This window comes from Oenanthe melanoleuca, chromosome 1 (assembly GCF_029582105.1).
Source record: "Oenanthe melanoleuca isolate GR-GAL-2019-014 chromosome 1, OMel1.0, whole genome shotgun sequence".
Taxonomy (NCBI): domain Eukaryota; kingdom Metazoa; phylum Chordata; class Aves; order Passeriformes; family Muscicapidae; genus Oenanthe; species Oenanthe melanoleuca.
In genome coordinates, this window is record NC_079333.1 from 81,322,502 (window position 1) to 81,347,070 (window position 24,569).

The window sequence follows — 24,569 nt, forward strand, 5'->3', positions numbered from 1 at the left end:
AAGGGCCATTGGCAGCAGCAAGCCTCAGCCCTTGTGAGCTGGAAATGATTGCAAAATCTGAATTTCAGAAACAAAAGGCCTGACCATCTTCAGCCCTAGAGCTTGTTCCTCAGAGCTGGTGTGGTTTCCCCCCCCATCAGCCACCCTTCTCATGCTCTGGGCTATGAACTGGGCTGGGGAGGAGAGGGGAGTCCCAGACTGATGGCTTCACAACTGCAATGTTATGCTTTAACTGCCTGTACAGTTGCCAGATCCTTTTAGTGCATAATTCGTTTTGCTCTCAGGGATACATGAGGGGATTTTGCAAACACTGAATTATGTAGACAAGGGTTTGATTCTTTCTGTTTGTTCCAGGTTGGAAACATTAATAGAAGAGCTGGGGGACTTTGAAGCCAAGTGAAAATGCTGTCATGTTGCAAATCTTGAGGGTGAAAAGTAGCTCTCCCTTAGTCTGCCTGTGTCATCTCACTGGACAGCCTGGCCTAAGTTTGGCCTGTGAATATCTCACGTGTCTTCCAAAGCCAGCAACACACGGACCAGCTCAGAGGAAGCACTAGTGCTTTTGCTTTTGTGGAGGAAAGGACAATGAGCAGTTTGGTTTTTAAGGTGAGGTAGAGCCCTCATATTGTACATTAATAAATACTTGGCAGGAATGAAACTCTAGATATGCCTTGGAGAAGAGTTTTAAAAGCACAGTTTTACCTTTCCTGGGCTGTTTCTGAAGAAAGAGCTGCACTGCCAAGAAAACCCCAACCCTCAGCTATACAAATATATGAACTGTTTTGCTGTCACTGCTGCTTCTGTAGTCCAGTTCATTGGATTTGCCAGGGCAGTTTTCTGCTGTAAAAACTAAAGTAAATAATAGTAGGGGGTGAGGGTAGAAGTACGGGGAGGGCACTGAGAGCACTTCAGAGTGGAGCAAGGCTGAAATTGTTTGCTATCTGGGTATAGGGTCCACAGCTTGAGGTCCTCTCCCTGGAAAAACTGACTGAGCAGCAGCTGGAGCACGGTGTGCCACTCCACCACCTCTCCTCTTCTTTTGCATGGGGAGCAAATGTTCAGACCTCTTAGCCTTTTCCTATCTAGTGTCTCCCTCAGCACAGGCAGTTTGGAGCAGCAGTGCCAGCCCATGGCTACCTGCTTAGGCCCACGTGAAGTGGGTGTTGTGGCCATTAAACCTATTTCTAGATTCAGGGCCTATGTTCAATGCTCTGTAAGCACTACCCTGTGCCTTGCTTTCTTTTGTGGCAGGGGTGAAGGACCAGACCAGCCCAGCCTGTGCCAGGCAACTTTCTGGTAGGTGACCTGTGAGTGAGTAGCAGAAAGCTGCACACACGTATTTCTGCTAGACAAGCCACTGTCCCTGCTGTGCTGCCCTGCCTGGAGCTGGGAAGGGGAAGACAGGAGACAGGTGGTAACCCATGAAGAGCCTGACAGGCTCTGGCACCCCTTGGGCAGTGGGAAAATGGTCAGGCTCTTGTGCCTGAGTAGTATCTGCAAATGCAGGGATGGTGTCAAAATGAGCCCAGGACCAAAGCTGGGTGTTAGCTGCCCTGTAGTGAGGGACACCACCATTCCCACTTAGTTTTCTGTCACTTCAGATCTGCTAACGATTTTCCAGGCCACATAATGGTGACATGATCAAAGTCTGTCATGAAACACTAAAATCTAGAGGAATATGGGTAAAAGAAAACACAGAGGTGCTTGAACATTACTCAAAATATTTTAATGTACATGTGTAGCCACATTAAAGAAGAGGAAAAAACATTTTACAGAGATGAAAGACATCAAAGGATGTGATGCCAGAAGCTGTATGTTTCTAAGTGACTGAAGCCAATAGTATCAAAATGCTCTTTTCTGGTGTATGAAAACCAGATCAAGAGGCACAGAAAGGGAAGAGCAAACGTGTATTTAACCGAGAGATTAGCTGTTCTTATCCATCAGGTAAAGAAGCAGTCCGGTGGTTTTTAGGGTTTTTAACAGGTATAAATTTGGTATAAAGAGTACTTTAAAGTTTGACTCGTATATACCCTGTGGGCTGGAACAGCTGTGCTATGTTGGGTAGATAGGTATGAGAATGATGACAGATGGAGAACATGTCAATATGCACAAAACCCCTACCAGACACAGTGGGTTTGAGTCACACAGCAGTGAATGTCAGCCAAGGCGAGTGTGGTACTCGCCTCTGTCGGGAGGTGGAAGTTTTGAGTTGAGCAGCCTGTGATGGCATTGTCTGTGCTCACAGGGGTACCCTGCAGTGAGCTCAGCTCCACCTCAGCCCTGCCAAAACCAGCCTCTTGGAGCTCCCCCATTTCCTTTAAGCCCTTAGAGAAAACAAGGACAAGATTCAGCTGATGGACCAATACTCCTGAGTGCCACTGGCCACAAACAGATCTTGGCTACTTTCCAAACCACTTGTTACAATCAGTGGATATCTTGATTATGGAGATTAAGCCAAATCTAAGGAAGATCCAAAAGTGTAGTTGGTTTCTAGGCTAACAGCAGTTTAGACAAGGGCCATGTGTGGACATTACTACTCAGTTGTGCCTTTGTCAGTATTGCTGGCAAAGCCCCCATTCCTTATTCACTGGCACATTTGTCTCCCTTACCAGGGTCAGAAGTGTCAATAAAAGGGAACAGCTGCTTGTGTGGAGATGAGGACTTACTCTGAGCAGTTGTACTCAGTTTAGCAGAACTGTCTCTTTTCATTCCACTACCACCCAGTTAAACCACCCTCTTCTCAGTGGGTTTCTCACCAATTTTCCAACAGGCCATCGATCCCAGATGTTGTAATAAGTCAGGCCTGAGGACAACCAAAATCAGCACTGCCCATAGTAATATCTAATGCCACTGGAGGACCCCATGCCATACATGCTGAACAGCCCCTGCTACTCCATACTTTTCAAAAGCCAGTGAGACAAAGGAGGATGAAAATAACATAGGGAAAGTTGCATGACAGCAAAATACTGTACAGAAAAAAAGAAAGCTAGTATCTTCTGTATTCTCCTTAACTAATGGAAACAAGGTAGTGTGACAACTATTCAGAGAAAAGATAGTGGTAAACAGCAAAGGGAGATGGAGTAGTCATCCTTAGAAGAAATAAAAAGAAAGAAAACATAGGCCTAAGTGACTGAAATTACTTTGCAACACAGGGCTTGTTCTCCCTGCCTTGCAGAAACCCTGTTGTGGGAGCAAGCTGCCTGCAGGCAGGGACAGCTTGCCCTGACAGCCCATGGGATTTCTCAGTAGCCTCCCTGGGAACTGCCCATTTGCCATGGAGTTCACTCAGCACCCTACATATGGGAGCTGCACACATCTTTTCCCAGGTTCAGTGAAGCCATATTACCCTTCCACCAGTGAGCTTTAGGGAACTCCTTTTACCAGTGGAACAGGGCTAAAAAAACCACAAGGGAGCATCCCCTACTCTCTCCCCTGGTGAAGCAGTTTCAGAGCAGCAAAGGCTGTCACAGACCCTGCCAGAAGGGACATGAATGAGCACTGCTTCTCTGTCAGCATGGTCCTTTTTGCAGAGCCCAGCTCGGTAGAGAGAATCAGACTAAAGCATCCGAAAGCACAGCTATTTCAGACATGTGCAGGGTGCACTGCAATGGCCAGGTACCTGACACTGCTTAGCTGTCATCCAACTGTTTGCACAGACTGTGAAAGAACAAAGATTTTGAGAAACCCAGACATCCATCCATGCATGCATTCAATCAGCTACTAAAGTAGCAAATTAGAGCAGGGTACCCTATAAACATTTTTTAAGCTCTTAAAAAGGAAAAAAACATAATCTCTTGTAGTTCGAGTACAATGCCTTCTTAGGGCATGATGTGCAGGAAGAGACAGTGTGTCAAGACCTACAGGTGCCAAACACAATAGACATTCTGAGCATGACTTGTAAGAAGCCCATTCTCAGTACAAAAAAGTACCAAGTGCTGGATCAAATCTCCCCCCAAGAAGAAGGTGAGTGTTCTATTTACAAAAAAAATACTGCTTCAGTTAAAAATGCTAAAAACCATTCTCTTGAGTTCATATAAAAATAATTATGTCTATGTATGCACACACATATTTACATACATTTATGGCTTTCAGTGCTTCAACCTTCTCCAATAAATGAGGAAATATAAATACTCTATTACTGCTTTTTCTCCTCCTCAGGTTTTTCAGCCTCTTCTGCAACTGATAAGCTGCCACTACCATATTTTTTCACTCGGGTTTCTACTCTGGCAAGCCTCTGTTTCACCTTTTGTTGCGATGCACTGTATTCAGCCAAGAGCCTTGCAAACCTAGTCTGCAGCGTATCCAGAGCTACTTCGAGTCGCCCTATTTTTTCTTCCAAGTCTTTGGGGTCAGCTCCTGCTTTTGCTGCCTCCTCATCTATTAAATTGTCTTTCATGAGAATTTGACGTCCTTTCTCTTCCAGAGCCTTTTTGGCTTCTGGATATTCTGTGAGAGCTTCCATTAAATCATCCTTAGATAAGCAGAACAAATCTGAATAACCAATACTCCTAATGTTGGCTGTCCTCCTGTTGCCAGATTTGCTGCCTTTGATGTTTAGGATGCTGATTTCACCAAAGTAGCTGCCATCGCTTAGGACTACAAATTGGGTTATGCCATCATCCGCCACCACGGCCAATTTTCCCTCTTTGATAATGTACATTTCTCTTCCAATATCTCCTTTTTTGCAAATGTAGTCACCAGGACTAAAGACCGTAGGTTTCAGTTTCAGCACCAGCTCAATGAGAAGTCCAGCTTCACAATCCTGGAATATACGCACTTTCCTCAGCGTGTCCAAATGGACATTGATAGCAATTTCAGCTTTCAGCTTGTCGGGCAGATTTTTGAGAACTTCCTTCTCATCCACTGTTTTCTTGTTGGTCCAGAGGTAATCAAACCACTTAATAACCCTGGCTTCCAAATCCTTAGTTACTTTTCGGAATTGCATGTACTGTTTAATGGAATCCACTTTGGCCTGGAACTCTGCCCTGGAAGCATTCATGTTGGAAATCATGGAGCCGACGTTACCGACAATGGTAGCAAAGATGAGCACGCCCACCAGGAAGTCGATGACCACAAAGAGATACTCCTCATCCTTCACCGGGGGCGGGGTTTCTCCGATGGTTGTCAGCGTGAGCGTGGACCAGTACAGACTGTAAATGTACTTCCTGGAGAGGCGCCCGTACTCCGGAACAGACACGTTGGGATACACCCAGGTGTCGGTTCCAAAGCCGATCACCTTCGAGATCGCAAAATATATGCACGCGTTCCAGTGGATGATGATAAGAATGTATAACACAAGATTGCCAATACGGAACATGTTGGGATAATTTGTCCTGGTCTCGGTACGGTCAAAAAACTCAAAGAGCCGACCAATCCTCAGCAGGCGGTTAAATCGGAGCTCGGGGTAGTTCAAACCAAGCTTGAAATATGCCAGGTCCGTTGGCACAAGAGACAGCACGTCCAGTTTGAACTGCGTCGTTTTGGTATAATGTTCTCGTAATTTCTTCTCATCCTTAACTAGCAAGCCTTGTTCAAGGAAGCCTTCAGAGAATAAAAAGATTTTACTTGTTAGAATAAAAATACCATCAACAGTAGCGGGTGACTTACATTGAATGTTAAGAATGTTAAAATTTGTACTGTCATGCCTAGCATTGAGACTCTGAGATCATTTAATTGCATATTTAAATATTTCAATCAAGTTTCAAAGCTGATATATAATGACTAAGAACAGTAATTCTATTATTGGAACAGTGCTTGCTGAGGCTTTCCACTCTATTCTGCGACAGCTGAATCTTTTTCTTTTAGGTATCTTTGCAAAAAAAAAAGGAGATTCAAGTGTCTAATTTTTCATTAATCATTGGCATGAGTCCTAATAAAGTTAAGCAAGTGTTAAGCAATTGTGTATAAAATAGGAGTGGAATATTTAAAAATAAATACCAAGAATAAATAGGTATAATGAATTATTGGAAACTTTTCCCAAACAATACAGATATCCTTGAGATAGATAAATGTAGTTATCCCCCTCTCTAAGTCATGTTTTTTCCTCTTGTGTCGAATGTTAGAACTGACATGATTTTCTTAGGTTTGCACTTTGTGTTTCTAGTGAGAGAGCTACTAAGCGGACTTTCACACATCAGTATTTTTTCATTCCAAAGACTTTGAAAAGTATTAGATTTTAAAAATTTACAAGTAGATATAAACTGCAGTGACGGACCTCTACTGCAGACAGTCCACCCACAGTGCTCTTTTGTGCCTCTGACATCATTAGAAATGTTCCACAAGGAACAGCCTATGCACTGCAAAACACTTGCTGCAATTGCAATGGAGATATCTAACTGTCAGCCCATTAGGCCCTTCAGGAGAAAAAGTCCACTGAGAAAAAAACAAAACATTCCTGGTGTCTCCAGGATTATCACATTTTACGAACCCCTTAGTAACTTACAAGCCATCTATAGCTTTCTCAGAGAAGCATCTCATGCAGAGCACCAAGCTGCATTTCTTTGTGCCCCATACAGCACGGCTATATTTCTGGAATGTGTGGTGCATCCATACATGCCTCATCTATTTGTGTGTATCTGGCCTTGGATCCAATGGCGAATACAAATGGAAGTAGTTCCTGTGCCATGCATATGTTGCCTCTCAGAAAACTGCTGAAAAAGCTTGTAAATAATTGCTCAAATATGCCCTTTAGTTATACAACTGAACAGAAAAGCTGGCCAGACTGATTAATTTCTGATACACAGTTATGAAAAATAACTTTGAAAACACCTTCCTCCTGAAAGGGGTAAAATCTCTCAGCTTTTTGTTCCCTCATGGAACTGAAGTCTTACAGTAAAATCTTTTGAAAGCATTAGAACACAGTGTATGCTAAACAGGACCAGCTGCTGAGACATGAATCCTTTCTGTTTCACAGTGCACCAAATAGGTGAAATGCAGTCCAACTGGCCCCGCAGCTGGACAGAAATGCACCAAGGAGAACATGATAATCAGAGTAGTCCTGGGGCTAACTAGATCTCAGTTCATAGGCAGACCCTGCCCTCAGACAGCAGAAAGTCTCACTCTTCCCCAAAGGCTCTCTCCAGGGCAGATGGACCTTGCAGACTCACAGGAAAAGGTAGCAGGCAAAGGCAGAGCCAGAAGGGGCTGTAAAGAGAGTTGACAAAAATTTTGCCACCTAAAAGAAGCAACTTCTTTCATGGAGTGCCTGGAACTACAGTAGACACCTGCACTGAAGCATTCAGGAGACAGCTCCAGCAATTCTGCAGTTGCAAGCCAGGCCTGAAAATTCAAATTCCAGTCAGGCTTTAACAGACATATAATCGTTATCAGGACAGCCCATGACAATTTATAACTTGCTTTCCTGGGACACGCCTAATTTCTGCTCTGTTCTTTCTCATTACATTAACAGATGCAACTGCAGAAGGTAAATTTAGTTGGCATTTTAACTACACAAAGAAGATGAACATCCCCCCTGCCCCAAATACAGCACTCTTGTGATTTAGGCTGGTACCTGAAACTGACTTTCCTGTTGAACAAGGTACTTGCTAAGTTTAAAAATTTGGCTTTCCATGGGTTGTGTCCTTCCCACATGACAGCATTTTTAGCCCATCTTGTAATTATGTTTGCAACTTGTCACAGGCCGTAATTAGCATCAAGCTGTCAGCATGACTTAAATAAATAGGTAAAAAGGATATGATTTTAAAATAAAAGAATGAAAATTACTCTCATTTTTTTTAATGATCAGTGTTGTTTTGGATTCTTTCAAGGGACATTTTGAAGCTGTGTCTGCAGCAGTGAAGAGAATGGGACTGGAGATGTTTTCTGGCCAAAGACCAGGTACCATGACAGCTTCTATTCACATGTAAGTTCTTCCAGGCCCCTCCAAAAACACCACCATGAACAACACCCAACCTCAGCTGTCCTCCTAGCTGTCCCCAGACACTGGATGCTTGCTGGCATGGACCAAAGTGCAAGCACCAAAGTGCAAAAAGGGCTGTTCAATAACTTGGTGATATAGATCACTGTACGTCATTGCTTAGGCCTGTATTATGACTCTGTTCAGTTTAAAACAGATACCACTTTAAGGCTGGAATCTCAGCTTGCCTGGATTACAAGAAGCTGAAGAGAACCACTTCACACATAGCATGGCACAGCCCTCACAGATCCTCTTTCTTTCTCCAGGAAGGCAGGACATAAGCAGAGATTCCTGGGTTAACCCTATCCCAACATCAGGCAGTGGGAAAGCCAGACAGGACCTCAGAGAGGCTGCAGGAAGCACAGATGATGGCAGAGGGGCCACACTGCCTGTGCCAGGCATAGGACCACAGACTGAAGGCTGACACAGGTGCCAGGTCTTTCACTTGACCAACTCAATAACCACTTCTGACCAGGATGCTGCACAGCTTGGTTAAGAAAACGGCGCTTGTGGGGTGCAGTCGGTTTCCTGCCCCAAGTGCCCTATTGTCCCTTCCCACAGTGGCTATGCACTCAGCATCTGGCACACCTATTACTGACAGAACTGAATTTACAGAAAAGTGAGTAGCAAGTGTTAGAATGTACAGCCTTAAAAAATCCAGACTGATCAGACACTTCACTTCATCTTCCAAAAGCCTCCACTGTTGTGTTCTGAAGTAGTCAGATCCCACTGTGGTATTTGGAAACACTGTAAAATCCCAGAAACACTCACCTGTTCTGAACCTGACGAACATGTCAATAATATAGATAATATCAGAGACATAATCCAAGAAGAGCCACATTTTAATATGGTCCATTTGTAACTCATCAAAGCAGGCTCTAAAGTAACAAAGATTAAAAAAAAATTAGGCCAACTGCATAAGCAGAGTACTTGCATTATGTGCCCTAGCTGCACATTAGTGCACATTTCTGGAACAGAAATATTACAGAAATATCCATGTCCAGACATCTGCAGACTAGAGCTATGTCCAAACAGACACCAGGATCTTTCAGGATTCAAAGGTGTTCTGGACAGGAGTACAACTCAAATACATAAATGCCATACGAGTACACTTATGGAGGATTACACATATCCCTACAATTAAATTGCTTCAGGTTTCACATGATACACATCTCCATGAAGATAATTCCCAAATAAAAGATTTGTTTCTCAGTGGCAAGCCTCTATCTATATTATCCTCATCCCTACCATCTAACACAGTGTAAGAAAACCCTTTCTACAGCCTTACATCACTTTGATTGAAACTGATTTCTACATTCTACCATGGGAAATACTTGAGTTAAATCTTCCTGCCCTTCGAGCATCCAAAAGATGCATTATATGAAATTAAGAGGCCCCACCACTGCTCACACCCCTCCTTTCTGTTCTCTCCCAGGTGGTGGGAAGCCCTCATCCCTGGCAGTGCTTAGGGATGCAGTGGCCAGAACACAGCTCAGCCACCAGCCGGCAGGTGGCACACAAAGGCCACACCAGTGCTCAGGAGGACACTCACTGCAAGTTATATCCACCTGCTTTTAGAGAAAAAGGAAAAAAAATAAACACTAGCAAATCTATTTCCAGTGGTATATATGTCATATGTCCCTAAGGGCATATGAACTGTAAACTTTCCAGGTAAGTCACACAAAAGATAGTGCAGGCAGATAAGAGGGTGATTTACATAGGAAACATAATGATTGAAATGTAAAATTGTTATTAACTCAAGTCCATACCTGCACACTAGCATACACCAGTTATAGAACACGGGTGCTGCAATTATGGTTAGCCAGTTGTAGTACATATTGCTTGAAGGATCTATCACAAACACCTCCTTTTTCGGCCTGGAAAGTAAAACATGCAGATTTACACTGGAAATGTAAGCAAGCAACCTGCTACATCTCCCTCTTCTTCAGGCTGCTTATTTCACCATGAACTCACAGCTGCCCAAGATCAGGAAGGATCCATGCAGGCAGCGCAGATGAGATACAGGTATCCCATCTGACAAGCTCTATTTCTTTGTTTGACCCAACTTTGGAAAAAGTAAATAAGAGTGGAAAGAAAAACACAGACATCTGTATCTCCCAGGCTGAAACCCACAGCCTTCTGTATTAACCCCGACATTGAAAAAAAAGTTAAATGTTTCTTACTATCACTCCAGTTAGAAGGTTACACTTCATTGCTAGAGAAAGAGCCTTCTTTTGCAGGCTGTTGATTTTTAGCAAATTCTATTAATTCTATTATGGAAATGACTGTATTCAAATGCATGTCTGTACAAATAAGAATTTCTGTGTGCATATGCACACAGAGTGTGTGTGCCTAGAGCTGAAACATGTCTTAGTATGTAAAAGGAAATTTCACACATTCACAGTCCTGGTCCTTAGGCCTCACAACAAGGAAGTGATGCTAAAGGAAGCACACAGGCCTGAAATAAAAAGATTTAAAGAACAGTATGGCTAATGGCACAGGGTATGCACAGAAGTGCCCACCTCCAGGATGAGAAAGGTTGATATGGAACAGAGAGCAATTAAGCATGTAGTCAGAGGACATATACAGTAGTGGATTTGAGGTCCACAGCTGCAAAATTACTTCAACAGTAGAAGTGTGATCTGTGGACTGTACAACAGTGCGCAGAATATGTGACCAGGCAATGCTTGAATTTGTATTTGTGGGACTTCTCCTAATCTCCAAGAATGCAAATATATTAAAACGTAATGATAATTTATTTCACATCTGTGTATATTTCTGTCATTACCATTGCTGAATTGTAATTACCACAGCTGAATGTCCAGGCAATGTGAATAAAGGAAGCAGCTTTAATCTAAAAAGGATTTACTTTACCATCTTCACTACTGGTTTTAAACCATTTCTTCCAGAAAATAGGTCACCACCTCAAAACTGGTGACCATGAAATACGGTTGCTATATGTCAGAGTACACTACCTTGCAGACTAATTTTCTTTGATGAAATGTTTTAAAACATTCTTGGCTACTGCAAAGCTTAGCATTTCACAACACAGTAATTAAAGTCAAAAGAGAGTGCTTTGAAAAGAGAGTGCTTTCTAATTGGGAAAAAAAAAAAAAAACAATTAAAAGCTTTGATTAATAAAGATCCTGAGATCAATTGGATTCCATCTGGAATGCCCTCAAGTACCACCATATACATACATATAAACCTATAGTATATTATTCTAACATACTCCATAACTGTGAAGGCCATCCAAATGCATTCTCTTTTTATCTGCCATCATTGTTATTTTTAATTACTGATAATACTAAATTGTGCTATATTGGGGTCAGCTTTACAGGAACAAAGCAAGAACATTTCTCCCAAAAGCATTCAAATTACCTCATTTTGTTGAAAAATACCATATCCCCTAACCAAGAGAAGCAGATTTTAGTGATTAGTAGCAATGAACTAGACCATATTAAGTAATTAAATATACCAGCCAGTGAAATAACTAAACTTACTAGCAAACTTTCATTTTCTATATATAAGATATTTTGACATGGTAAGATGAACCAGATTTTTGGTTTGTCTGCTCTGTATCGTTATGGAAATTCTGGAACTATGAAAGGTCTGTGCAACTCTGCAAAGCAGGCTGGTTTCCTAAAGTGTTGTCATAATTAAAAAGTGATCTTCAACACAAAGGACTAGAGGTAGCTCAATTCTCTTTTACTGACACAGGAAGATGTTTCTGAAACACCTAAACACAGGTTTAGTTTTCAAAATGAAACAACTTTGCTGAGCAGTTGAAACCTTCCCAAAGGGGCAAAAGTATTAAAGATTTGACAGGCTAAGAATCTGCAGTTTACTGAACAATTGTAAGTGTTACAATGAAATGTTATTCCATATTTTGTAGTGTAGAAGACGTGCTACTACAATCACATTCATTCTTTATACTTACTCTTCCTTTTTTTTGTCATCTTTTTTGTCATCTTTTTTGTCATCTTTCTTTTCCTCTTTCTTTTCCTCTTTTTTCTCCTCTTTTTTCTCCTCTTTAACCTCTTTCTTTTCTTCCTTTTTGCTGTACAACATAATGCAAGGCTTAGCAATATTACCAATTCTGAGCAGTTCAGGGAGAGGGTGGAGGTTTGGGAAACAAGACTAGACTCTGCACAGAGAAGGACAGGGATCCAACTGGAAAAAAGAGTTTAGAGGCTGAGACCTCTCACCCTGGCACCACCACTCTATCACATCAGGTAACCAGCTGGCTGATTCCCTGCATTAGTCGCCCACACCTTCTTGACTTTCTCAGACATCAGTATACCAGGCTGATTTTAAGTAAATGCTTTCAGTTTGATTGACTCTTAAAGAACCCAGGAATTTAAAAAAAAAATTTATCAAATTATAACAGAATGTGAAATGGCTTACCAAACTATCAACGTTCTTTATTTTCTTTACACAGTCAAAATCTCAGTGTGACTGTCTGAAGCTTTCATAGTAATTATAAAAAATTAGGATCTCCTCTCATGGTTCTTTAAATCCAGAAAAAATTTAATTAATTAATTGCCTCTGGATCAGAATTGCCCCATTCTTAGGTTTGCCTGAACAGAAGAGTCTTGAAATATATTAACTTCTGCAGACAGGCCCAGAAACACATTTCAAACTTACAAGAAGCTAACATCCTTCTCGAGACTCTGACAATACTTAATCTTAAAGCTGGATATGCTACATGCCTTGGTCAAGAATCATGTAATGTGATGTGAAGAAAGTGCTCATTTGCACAAGCAGAAAATCCATCATCTGAGATCTCATTTATTATTTGAAATTTGTCTAGTCCTTGAAGCAGAACATGTCCTTCTTAGACAGAAAAGCCTAAATGTTCCTCACACTACAGCATATGTAGATAACAAAACTCCCCATACATATCTGGTTTGAATTAAAGCCATGGATTTCTGCTCCCATGGGAGCTTTGTTTTCTCCTCTGAACTGCTAAGACGAGGTCTGAGTCTCCCTTTGCACTGGTGTCAAGAAAGGACAAATGAGCTTAATGACAGCAACATCCCAAAGCAAGGACAGAATATGGTCCACAGGACCTGTGCTTTCTGTGTACACTTCCTCATATTGTTCAGAATGGTCTGTGCTGTAAATGGCAGTCACATCTAGGAATGTGCTTGTTACAGAGAAAAAGAAGCTCTCCAAAGGAGATGGCAGCCACCAATTTTAAGATAGTAGCAGCTTTCACCAATCAACAACGAGCACCTGTTCCAGTTCTTACACTTAGAAATTTCCACAGTAATGCACCACCACAGTGTACTTTGGAAAATCCAAGACTTATTTGCTAAAAAATGCTGAGCTCCTCCCCTCTGCCACATCCAGGGGAATACCTACCAAGTTGACCAACACCACTGAAACCTTCAAAAGTATACAGTGCAAGGAAGCAGAACTGGAGGAGAAAAGAATCTTTGGATTGACTGATCTTCTATTTCTACTTGCATCTCAAATCAAAGAAAGATTTTTTTCATTTACCAAGGTTGATTCCTACACAGCAGTAGGAACTGCTTCTCAAGAATTTATTTCTCTGGACTTACTGTCCAGAACTTTTCTGCTTCATTTTCCAATCTGCCCCTAAAACCTCTTCCTGTTTAAAAAACATGTATGTCAGAATTTCACTGCAGATTACCATGCATGGTGTCTGATCTAAAAGCAAATGCACACTTGCTGCTGCTAGCATTAATGTAGCTCCTCAATACTTCAAATGCCTGGCATTCTTGTCAGAATGGAAGAGTTACAAATACACAGAATTTTCAAAGAGTAGGGCCACTGTACATTTGTGGATCTTGTTATGCAGGGAAAAGTAGGTTGAGGTCAAGAATCAGTCCAAAAGTAGTGGTGAACTTTGGAGGGAATATTTTGACAATTTCAATTCCCTCCTATGTTTGTGTTTTATTTTTTAAAAAGTGAAAAAACTGCATTTCACACAGCATCTAATAGTGATACTTATTTTTCTCTGGCCTGAGATCTCCCACAAACTCATCTGTCAACTACAGGTATCTTTCCTAAGTGATTTTCTTCTATTTATGTTGCCTCTGCTCATCTTTCTATTGTGGTAACTCCCAGCTTATCATACTCCCATCTACTTGCAGCCTGGCAATGGGAGTTGCTCAGAGGAAAAGGCTGGCCATAACCAAAGACTTGAAAGCATCATGTACAGTTCCCCAAGACATGGCACACTTAGGTCTTTAACATAATGAAAAATCCATTTTTCTTTACCAGATAACACTGAGTAAACTGGAACCCAGTAACTAATAAAACAGTTTGTGTCTGTTCTCTTTGACTCCAACACTGCAGCATCCATGCTGTTTCTAAACTGTGTGCGGCTTCAGACTTAGAAACCTACTTCATCAACCCTTATAAAAACACTGTCATAGTCTATGAAAGACTCAAATATTTACATTCCTCATCTGTCAAGTACTTTGCAAATCAAGTATGTTTCAGACTGTTGGGCAGGTAGACAGACAGATCTCATCTTCATTTAAAAATAATGAGACATTGAAAGGATGAAAGTCTTGCCCATGGTAGTTGAGTCCTTGTCAGAAACAGAGTAAGGCGGAAGTATTTTTGTCCAAACCAGTCCTCTGGGCTCCATATAGCAGGCTCAGGTCCAAGCTTATAGCACTTCTTTTATATCAGTCTAAATAAAAGTCTGCATATTTCTGTCACTGTTCACTGCACACAGATTTTCCTTTTGAACAAAAGTTATCAAACCAAACAAAAAAGTTGCTTTAGGAGCAGGAGGATCTTTTGTCCAGCTACATGCACAAAGGTTTTTCAGTATCATTTAAAATGTATAGTTTAAACTTGCCTATGATAGAATTATTTGGAGGAAAAAAAAAAAACCAAGAGCTTTCTAGAAGTATTTCTGACATAATCAGAAAATGTACTGGTGACTCTTAATTTTTGTTTTGTTTTGTTTTTTTAGTTTTCAACTGGAAAGGAATGAAAACTACTATCATTATGGATGAGAACAGATCTGCTGCTGGTTACTAAAGAGCAGGTATGTCTTCAGATTATTGTGGTCTAAGACAAGCAAAAAACATTGATGTTGGGTGCTTTTAAATTACAGTAGCTCTTCACATTGTTTAATAAATTTCTCTTTGGTGTAACACTGTGAAATAGCTTGTCAATTATATAAAACAGACTCAAAAGGTCAGCTTTTGTCAGACATTCTGTGGCAATACCAGCCTTATGGTGCCTGTCTCTCTAAAACAACAGCCCCTGCTGAATTGAAACACAGACTTTTAAAATATGGACATATTAATGGGTTTTGGTGCCTTCATCAGTATCCACTTCTCATTTGGCAACCTGAAATTTTTGGGACACTTGATTTGCAAAAAGGGACCAGTGTGTTAAAAGAGGAAAACCACTATTAGAAAATTAAAACCTTAATCTGATTTAAAAACTGAAAAATTAATGCATCAATTGGTAATGCAGTAAAATCAGCCAGCTGAACTACAGAAGGTAGGGACTAAATGCTTAGGCAAATTCATTGCTTGAGAGGAAGGGGTGCCTTCAGACAAAAAGAAGTTCACAGGGAGCACAAAGGATGCTTTTCATACTAAGAAAACTAGACCTTCCTCTATAATAAAACTATGCTCTTAGGAAAGGATTAAGACGAACTAAGGAGTTTATACTACAAATGTTACTAGGTTGGATAGGGAAAAAGAGAAGGTGCTGGTACTAGAAAGGTCTTTGGAAGTAAACAGTACTTACTCTTCATTGGTGTTGTTGCTAAAGTTGACATTAAACCTGGCCAAGGGCCAGTGACTGCAAGCAAATTAAATAAAACACATTAAAGAGGGTAAAGGCTGCTGGTATTTCATGCACGTGTTTACCGACATGACAGATTGACTCACGAGCTTCTCACATATGCACTGATAAGATTAGCAAGGTCAATTTTGACTGTTGTGATAAGCCCCTTTGCATAAGTGCTTCAAGGCACCAGTTCCTTTCTGTCATGTGCCTGGCATACACATTTGTGACCACATGTGATGTCTGAAGTCTGTTCTTAGGCATATTAGTGCATGGCAAGATGCACCTCACTATTTTTAGCCCTGTACTTATTGGGCTACTATTTTAAGCTTTCTTCAATCCTTTCAAGTCCTCTTCACAGATGCAGTGTCAAGGCTTGTAGATAAGTAATGAGCATACCTACCCATTGTTGCAGAATTAAGCCTTCATGATACAACAACTGAGAGTTACTGTCAACCAGCAACAGCATAAAACTGAGAAGGTAAGGATGGATGCTCTCAAATTGACTTCAAAGAGACTTATACAGAGGTTTGCTGACCCATGATCAAGGTTGTTCTCTCTAATTACTTCCCATCTGCAGTTGCTACTGATCCAGACACCTGAGAAATCAGGCAACAGTCTGGCTAATTCACTAAAATGTGTTCTTGAGATGAATTTGTACAGAGCTGATCAAGTGAAGATAATAAGGCTGTGTTGGACTACAGCAAATCAAAGTAATCTCCATAATGCACAGAGCTTCAAAGATTTTTTTCTTTAATCTGAACTGCTTGCTGAGATTTTTGAAACTAATTACTTGCTTACCTACCTCTCTTCAACGCCTAATGCCAAACAAAAGCAGCTTTTGTCTGGAGACTTCATTTGCCCATTTTAGCTGGAGTTAAATTTAAAACACCATATCATACATTTATAAAGTAATAATAACTCATCAAGTCAAAGAACTGTAAACACATAGAGATTTCTCTTTTGTTTTACTGGAAAAAAATTAGGATTGAACCTGCCTTCCATACCAAATACTGCATATGTGCTAACAAGTGAAGTCAGCATCCAAAGGTTTTTGTCATTTCTTCATCAGAAACTTTCTGCAATGTTATCAGTCGGACTCCTTAGTCAATGTAGCAAAGCAATGATACATTCTGCACAACTGCTTCTTTACCATTTCCTAACACTCACAAATAATGCACATTAAGATCCTGAAAAGCCAAAAGTAGAAGCATCCTAGATTCTTGAAATAGAAATTGCATTCTCCTCAGCTGAGAGCAGTTTAGCAAAATCAAGTTACATTTGATAAAATTCCAGTTCTGAGAAATCATTCTGCCTGAAGCAGCATGATCAAAATCCTTTACTTCAAGATCTTGGTCACAGTGTGTTTGAGGAGGAAAGAGAAAGTCTGTTGAAAGTGCAATACTTTAGTTACGTGAAGATTCCTGGGCAGCATTAAATACTCTGTTCATCTCCCATGCTAAGCTCCTTACCAGCTTCTTAAAATACAACTTGCATCCTAATTACCAAGAAAACATGATAACCTCAATCATCTTCAGTTGAAGTGTAAGCACCTCTTCTTACCTGTTCGCTCCCCCAGGCCGCTCCCGGGCACCCAGGAAGGAGCGGATGTTGCTTTGCCTGGTGGACACCTCTACAAGCTCTGGCCCTCTGACACGTTCCAAGAAAGAATCAGGCCTTTGGTCATCGTGGTGTGAGTGCCTTGTGGCCCATGACCTCACAGATAAGACAAATCGTGACAGCCTGCATGGAACACACACACAAAATCCACTGAACCAGACAGAAACATGAGGGGTTTAAAACATCCCTGCAAACACCAGCCCAGGATTTTTCTCCACATCTCCACCTGTCATGAAATTTAATTTGATGGAGTAACAGTGTGAACCCAGCCACTTGCCACAATTTCATAGATCACCTTCTGCAGTGGATCAGGAAAATACCTCCCACATCAGTTCCTATTCTACTGTATCGCCACAGCAAGAGCAACAGAATATTCTTGCTGAGTGGGGGCCTTTACATCTCAAAATGAAATACTCTGTGAAGTCCATCGGATGCAGTTGTCTTAGATCTTTGAGAATTTCCATTCAAGATTCATGTTACGTTACCCTAATATTTAAACTGCTAGGCATTCATGTTTACATCACAAACTTCCCTTTATGTTCATAACTGCCACTACAGACATGTGTAATTCAGTAGATCCTGAAAAAGGGTAAAGGAAACTACAAACAAAGATTAAAAAGGAAGCTCTCAGTATGAATTTATATATTCGTGTGCATTATGTTTACACAAAACACACACCTGTAATCTTTTTTCATCTAAACTCAACTTCCTGCAGACTTTGTCATCTACATCTGGTGGTGTCACTATCTGAAAACCAAGCGGGAAAATACAAATTTATTCTCCACTATCTAAAATGATGAAGTGTGAACAATGCTTTTTAAATTACCCTAGTTTTACAATAATTTTTTTTCTTTGCTGTTTGAAATACACTGTGCTTAAAGTGACTGTGATCTGTGTTGTGTGTAGCTATGGTATCTGAAGGCAGAGCCCTGCAGTCTCAGACACAAAGCAAACACAAGAAGGTTTTGAAGCTCCACTTCAGGTTTATATTTAAGTCCCAGTAATTTAAACAACTTAAGACAATGGTCAGCTTCAGTTTTGCTTCAAAATCAAAACTGGATTCTAAAAACTGAGAGAAATTCTCACACTCAAAACACAAAGATCCCCTGTCTCCTCCCTTTCCAGAGCCATCTACCAAAAGGAAACAATCATTATGTTTTATTTGATAGGAAACAAACACTGCATCAGCTATCAGCCAGAACCAAACACTTATCCAATTATTTTACAGTCTGGCTTCACTTCATGCATTTCCCTAGAATTCAATGTATTTTCAGATACAGTTATGTAAAAATAATTTATTTCTTTATATTTGACAAATTTGTTTGGGCTTATTCAGCTTCTCTCAGATTCTAAGACTTTTACTAGCAATAAGTGACGGATTAAGGTCACATGCAACTTCTTTTCCTTCTTACAGACCTACTTCAGCTGGACTCCATCCGTTTTCTCTGGAAAGTGATTTCTTTGGCCTCCAAATTGTGACTAGTCTCTTTCAGCAAATTGAACATAATACTGGAAATTATGTTAGTTAGTAATTTACCTTGCCATTGCTCCCCTGCCAGTGAAGGAACTCGCCTGGGATTCAGGTACATGTCCTCCCTCCACAGAAATGACTCCCTGCAGCTCTGAACATGCATCCTCACGAAGTGAATGGGCTCTGCAAAAACAATTATTTTTTTAAGGAATTCCATGTAGCCTTCACCAGACTCACCCCCATCTGGTTCTCTCCACCACTGCATCAGGAAACAGTCTAGCTAAGTGTCCTCTCCCTAGCAATACAGCATATATTTGATAATCATATTGCTAAGCCTGTGTTCCTATTCTTCTGCAGCCATCCAATATGAACTAGTGAAACATTCCAGCAAGCTCAGAAGCTAAACACTACTTATTAGCACTTAAAAAATTAGCATTTGAGAAAAAAAAAATTAGCCTTGTCTTCTAGTAATGGAGTTTTGAAATTGACTTCACTTGAACCTGAACTTTATGAAGGTCCAGATATTTTTTATAGTACTCCTTGTTTTTCTCAGTATTTTACTGTCTTTAGTATTCACTTTTACAAGACTTTGTTATGTCCATTAAGGATCATTTTTTTCCATAATGCAAACAAGAATTTTCACATGAGTCTGTTAATCTGTATTGCCAGGAAAACACTGACTAAAATAATGCTTGCAGTACCTTCATAAGAGCTGGCAGCAGCATTCTGAATGCCCACAGAGGATAATTAGCAGCTCAATTTTATGTGCACTCACAGAGGAGAAACTAGCAGATAAAGAATTAAAACTTTATTATTTCTACTCAAAGAACAATAGAACCTGATGGTCCCAGTATTCTCAACTTGTTAGCTATTTTCTACTTCTCTTCCAAAAACAAAACACCATTTAGTACTGAAAAAACTTTTATAACCTAGTTTATGTCACCAGTGCTGAGAATATTGTGGTTGCCAAAGTTAACAACCTTCCAAGGGACAATGAACAAACTTATGGAACAGGCATTCATCACAGATTACCAGATACACAGAGCCCACATTCAGCCCAAGAACTCTCTTGATATGAATGCTGGGAGAATAGCAGTTTGTCCACCTTTTTTAGTATTTCCTGGTGAAATTGCTTACAGACCTACTGGAGAAAGGATACTGGACTAATTAGTGTTTTAGACTGCACTACCTTGGCTGGGTTTAAGTACTTTTATTCCCATTTACCGAGTAATACATATTTTATGTGATCTTAGCAATAAATTCTAATATTGTTAATGGCACTGCCTAGTAAGTATCTAAGTTCCCATTTCAGCCAATGGCCATCTCAGAGCTTGATTCAGCTGCTTCAGAATAGAGTCTGGTACGATTTGGAACACCTCAGAATGCTTTACTGGACCTCTCCAGAGCACACAGGTCTCTCCTCGCATCCACTAGCACGAGCTAAATGCTTCAAAGGGTATCTCAAATAGCATTTGATGCCTATTTTAGGCAACTAAATACCTCTCATAATAATAATCAAGAGAGCCAAAGGAGCCTGAAGAGTTACTGTATTTGAGGATAAGCTGAGCTGCTGACCATCAGTACTCTCACTTCATCTCCACTCAGGACAGCAGGAACATAGGAACATAAAGACACTGAAATCCTGATGCCTATAGGGCACAGGTGAATCCTACTTTCAACTTTAGATAGCCAGCCTGTGACTACAAACTAATGTGCAGCCTCTCCTATTTGAGCTGTTTCTATACATTCTGTACATTTAAAAATGAAGATTTATTTGTTATTTTTTGGGATTTTTTAATTTTTGTTTTAACAAAATGAACCAACTTTATAACACACTACAGAGTAAGAAAATGGGCATATGAATCACTGCAGCATAAATGAGTACAGCACTTTAAAGATCAGCAGCAGCTTTCTGTTAACTGTTGCAGTGAATGCTTTTTTCTTGGCAACACCTCATTTCACAGCAGGAAAGTGCTTAAGCACATCCTTAGCATTAAGCATAAATTTAACACGCACTGACTTTAATAAGGACTAAGTAATGTGTTTAATTGCTTTGTTGAACTATAGCCAACAGGAGCTGGAGGAAGGTAAAGGCAATGAAGAAATGCTGTTACTCCAGCAAATGTGGTTTTTTACCAATATCTATAGTTTCATATTTTGATATAAGATAGAGACCTGAATGGTTTCTATCTTTTGATCCAGACATATCCTAAAGCAAATCTAATTTTTTTTTAAATAACAAAAATTTTGAATCGTACTATAAAGGTATTGTATATACTTACCAGCAACCATTTCAACAATCCAAAAATTTTAAATATGAGATCTCTTTTACAAAGCAAGACTGTATATTCTTATCCATCTATGAAGTCCTGCAGTTAATGCTGATAATATCAAACTTTGCTTGAAAAAAATGCCACTTCAAGACTATCACCATGATGATAAAGTGCAATTACTATTTCAGTCCCTCTATCTGTCAAAGTCATTGCCTCTGAAATTGCAGATGATCACGGGGATTTAATTCTACATTTAAACCTTTATAACCCCACTCTCACCTCCCTGCCAGTAATTCCATTCTATGAGCTGCCAATCACTGACATCTGCTACAAATAGGACAGTTAAAAAAGGAAAGGAAGAGGCTCATTTTGACCTGTGTTTTTACTTTTTCTAACACATCACTGTTAATGGAGAGACCATAGAGAAACCCTAAGGAGACCATGGGATAGTCTAACTACAACAGCCAAGCCTTACTGTGCAGAGCTAACCAGATCCGTTTTCACTGCTGTAGGTGCATCTATGTGACAGAAGGTATCATGTAAGCAAAGAAAGAAGAAAAAAAGGACCATTCAAACAGAGCATCCATAGCTGCTAGGGACAAACAATCCAAAATTCACCATAATGCATGGAGTCCCATCAGCCCATCAGGATTCTAGGTGCTCTAGTCTAGGGTGTGCATTTGAACAGCCTGACAAGGTCCACACAGAGGAGGTGGTTGGCCAGAACAAGGCAAAAGAAAACTTTTGCTAACCTTTACAGATGCCATGGATCCTCATGCATCTTTCCACAGGCCCAGCAGGCTTTGCCCACTCTAGAGGAATGACTGGCACTGTGCAATAGGTAAGTGCAAGCTCACTGGAACATTTCAAACTTTAGAACTTTCAAAACTAGAGAAAGGTGAATGTAAAGAAACTATTACATTTCCTCTGTACAGTGAGACACTCTGAAAATCCAGAACAAAAATGCTAATATTCTTTATACCCTACAAATTTTCCCTATCACAGGAACTTTCAAACTATCATAGGCAATTTGCAGAGGCTGCTTTTAAAAAAAACCTTCCCAAGCCTTCACTGCATGGTACTGGAAGGACCTTTTTTTTTTCACCAAATCCTACATACTCTGTTGGAAGCACAGACCCTGCTACCTATGTGCTGACTTGAGAAAGAGGTTTCTCTTTAATGAGTTAGTGTAATTCCCTCTGAGGTGAAAATTGGCTTTTTTTTCACTGAGGTAATACAGCTCCAAGTTTTAAAACTGCAAGCCATGACAACCTCCCTGTGTCTGTCTCTTCTGTACTTTGGATAGATGTTGTCAAGTCTGGTGCACTGCTAAGTGCGCTGGACTAACAATATCACAGCACAATAGTCCCATAATTCTAGCTCCCATTCCCAGAGCTACAGGAGTTCCACAAATTATGCAGAAAATCTGTACTCTTGACTGTGATGAAAGGAAAGTCTTACCTGATATAGCCATTTTCTATCCTTTCGATATCTTCATCAACAGTTCTGACAGACAGGCTGTGCATACCAGGGTAGGAGTGCTGGGTGTTGATTTTTGCCATTTTGCTTTACATATCAACATCTAAATGACAGCTGAAATGGGAAAAAAATTATGAAGGCTGCTCAGTACTTAAAAACAGTTTTTTATTAAAACAGTGGAACAGCAAAAAGCAATGTCAACCATTTGAAGAACAGTCAGTGATATTTACACACACACATGACACGTATTTCTTGATTTATTTGCAGAAGACAGAAAAGTGTTAGTCAAGATTCATCATGACCAAAGATAAAGGGTTACATGACACCATATTCTTTTAGTCTCTGGGTTTTATGGACTACCCACACTGTCATACCTATTATCCATAGTGAAATTGCATTTCAAATCTCATTAAAAGAAAGTTAGAGAGAAAGTCAACCAAAAAAAGCCAGGTAATACATGTGCTAGGACAACCCATTCCATTTTACATTGATTCCCCTATGCTAATTTTATCTATTTTATGATTAAGCTTTTATTCCAAAAATCCATATTAAGCTAGCAGATAATTAATGTTATTTACCCCTTAGCTTAATGCAGGCCACCCTATAATTCTATATTATTAAAACTGCACTAAACACACACTAGGGGGTTTTATACTAATGCTTCAAAACAGTCTCTGTTAAGATATTTAGCAGCTCATCTCCCACAAGTTTTAAAAAATTTGTCTGAATTCCTTTACAGATTTGACCTTCAATGCCTTTCCAAATTCATATCACATCTACCACTTACAAAATGAGTTTTAAGACTCAAGACCAGTGTCTTACAAATGAAGGACTGAAAGATTTCAGTGAAAGCTTTGAATTTTTAAAAAAGGAAAAAAAAAATGTTTCGAAACTCCATTCAGGAACCTTTTTGGTTTGAAATATGACTAGAATGAAATTCTCTCAGGATCAATCAACTCCTTCACACTAGGTTGTGTCCACTTTTCACCTATTATCCTCTATCTCACTGACTACACAAGATCCACCTTCAACACCAAATGAAATACAGATCTTTCAGAAACTAACTTTGTGACCCGAATTATTCCTGAAACAAAGCTCACTATCCATGATTAGAATATTATGCACCCACTTTCTTAAAAACCAGACACCTGACTTATCCCCCACTCAATTCCCATACATGCAAAGAAAATATGATACAACATTTTAAATTATTTAATATATTTTAAAGTGCTGGGGGTTTTTTAAAATCCAGAAATTGTAAAATTCCTCTAGAAACAGCCTTGGACATCACTTAATATTAAAAATTTTTATTAGTATTCCTCAGTACTAATTTTGCTTCAGGGCAAACCAGTTAATGTCTAACTGTGTCTCACCTTAAACTGAGCCTTTTTCATGCTGATGAACAGAAGTTTTACTGGGGAGAAGATGGACATTTTTACTACACACTGACATAAAAAAAATTAAATTCTTTCAACCCACTCTCAGATTGGAATGTTCACTCAGAAGAATTAACTTCTAAAGTGTAGATAATTTATGTTAAAAACATAACTCAGAGTTTTAAAAGCTTGATGATAGGAAGAATTATTCATAAGATAAGTAACAAAGCATTAACCTTTTTTCTAAAGATGTACTTTCAGAACAAATTTAATACTGAGTTAAGTTTTTTACTAGTTCTGACATTTAACAGTTACCCTTATCAGTTCTGATGATTCACAATCGGATTGATGCCTACCTACAGCAGTTCTTAAAAACAAGTGTCACCTGGTTAGAATCTCCAACTAAGTAAGCAACTCTGTTAAAAAAACAAAACTGTTAAAACAATAAAAGCATGAGATAATAAAACCCTTCTGAAGTCTTGGGATGATATAGATAATTTGCTACCAACACCATGGATTCCCTCACTGAGAAGACTCATTGTTTCTGAAACTGGAATTAGTGAACAATCACTCTCTATGTTTCAAATGCTGTAGGTATGGCACGTGGATTTTCAGATGCATTTGTGCATCAGCTCCTGAAATTTTGG

At 39.8% G+C, this 24,569-nt stretch overlaps 1 protein-coding gene across 1 annotated transcript; it reads right to left on the reverse strand.

Annotated features, from left to right (window-relative positions):
• Positions 1-1,466: 1,466 nt before the first annotated feature.
• On the reverse strand, positions 1,467-22,629 carry CNGA3 (cyclic nucleotide gated channel subunit alpha 3). The gene is made up of 8 exons (XM_056491822.1): positions 22,529-22,629; positions 18,861-18,977; positions 17,267-17,446; positions 15,665-15,718; positions 11,856-11,975; positions 9,685-9,792; positions 8,687-8,793; positions 1,467-5,541 (listed from the first exon to the last, which is right to left on the reverse strand). The coding sequence occupies exons 1-8, from the start codon at positions 22,627-22,629 to the stop codon at positions 4,136-4,138; spliced, it is 2,193 nt and encodes a 730-aa protein (XP_056347797.1). The 3' UTR covers positions 1,467-4,135.
• Positions 22,630-24,569: the final 1,940 nt, after the last annotated feature.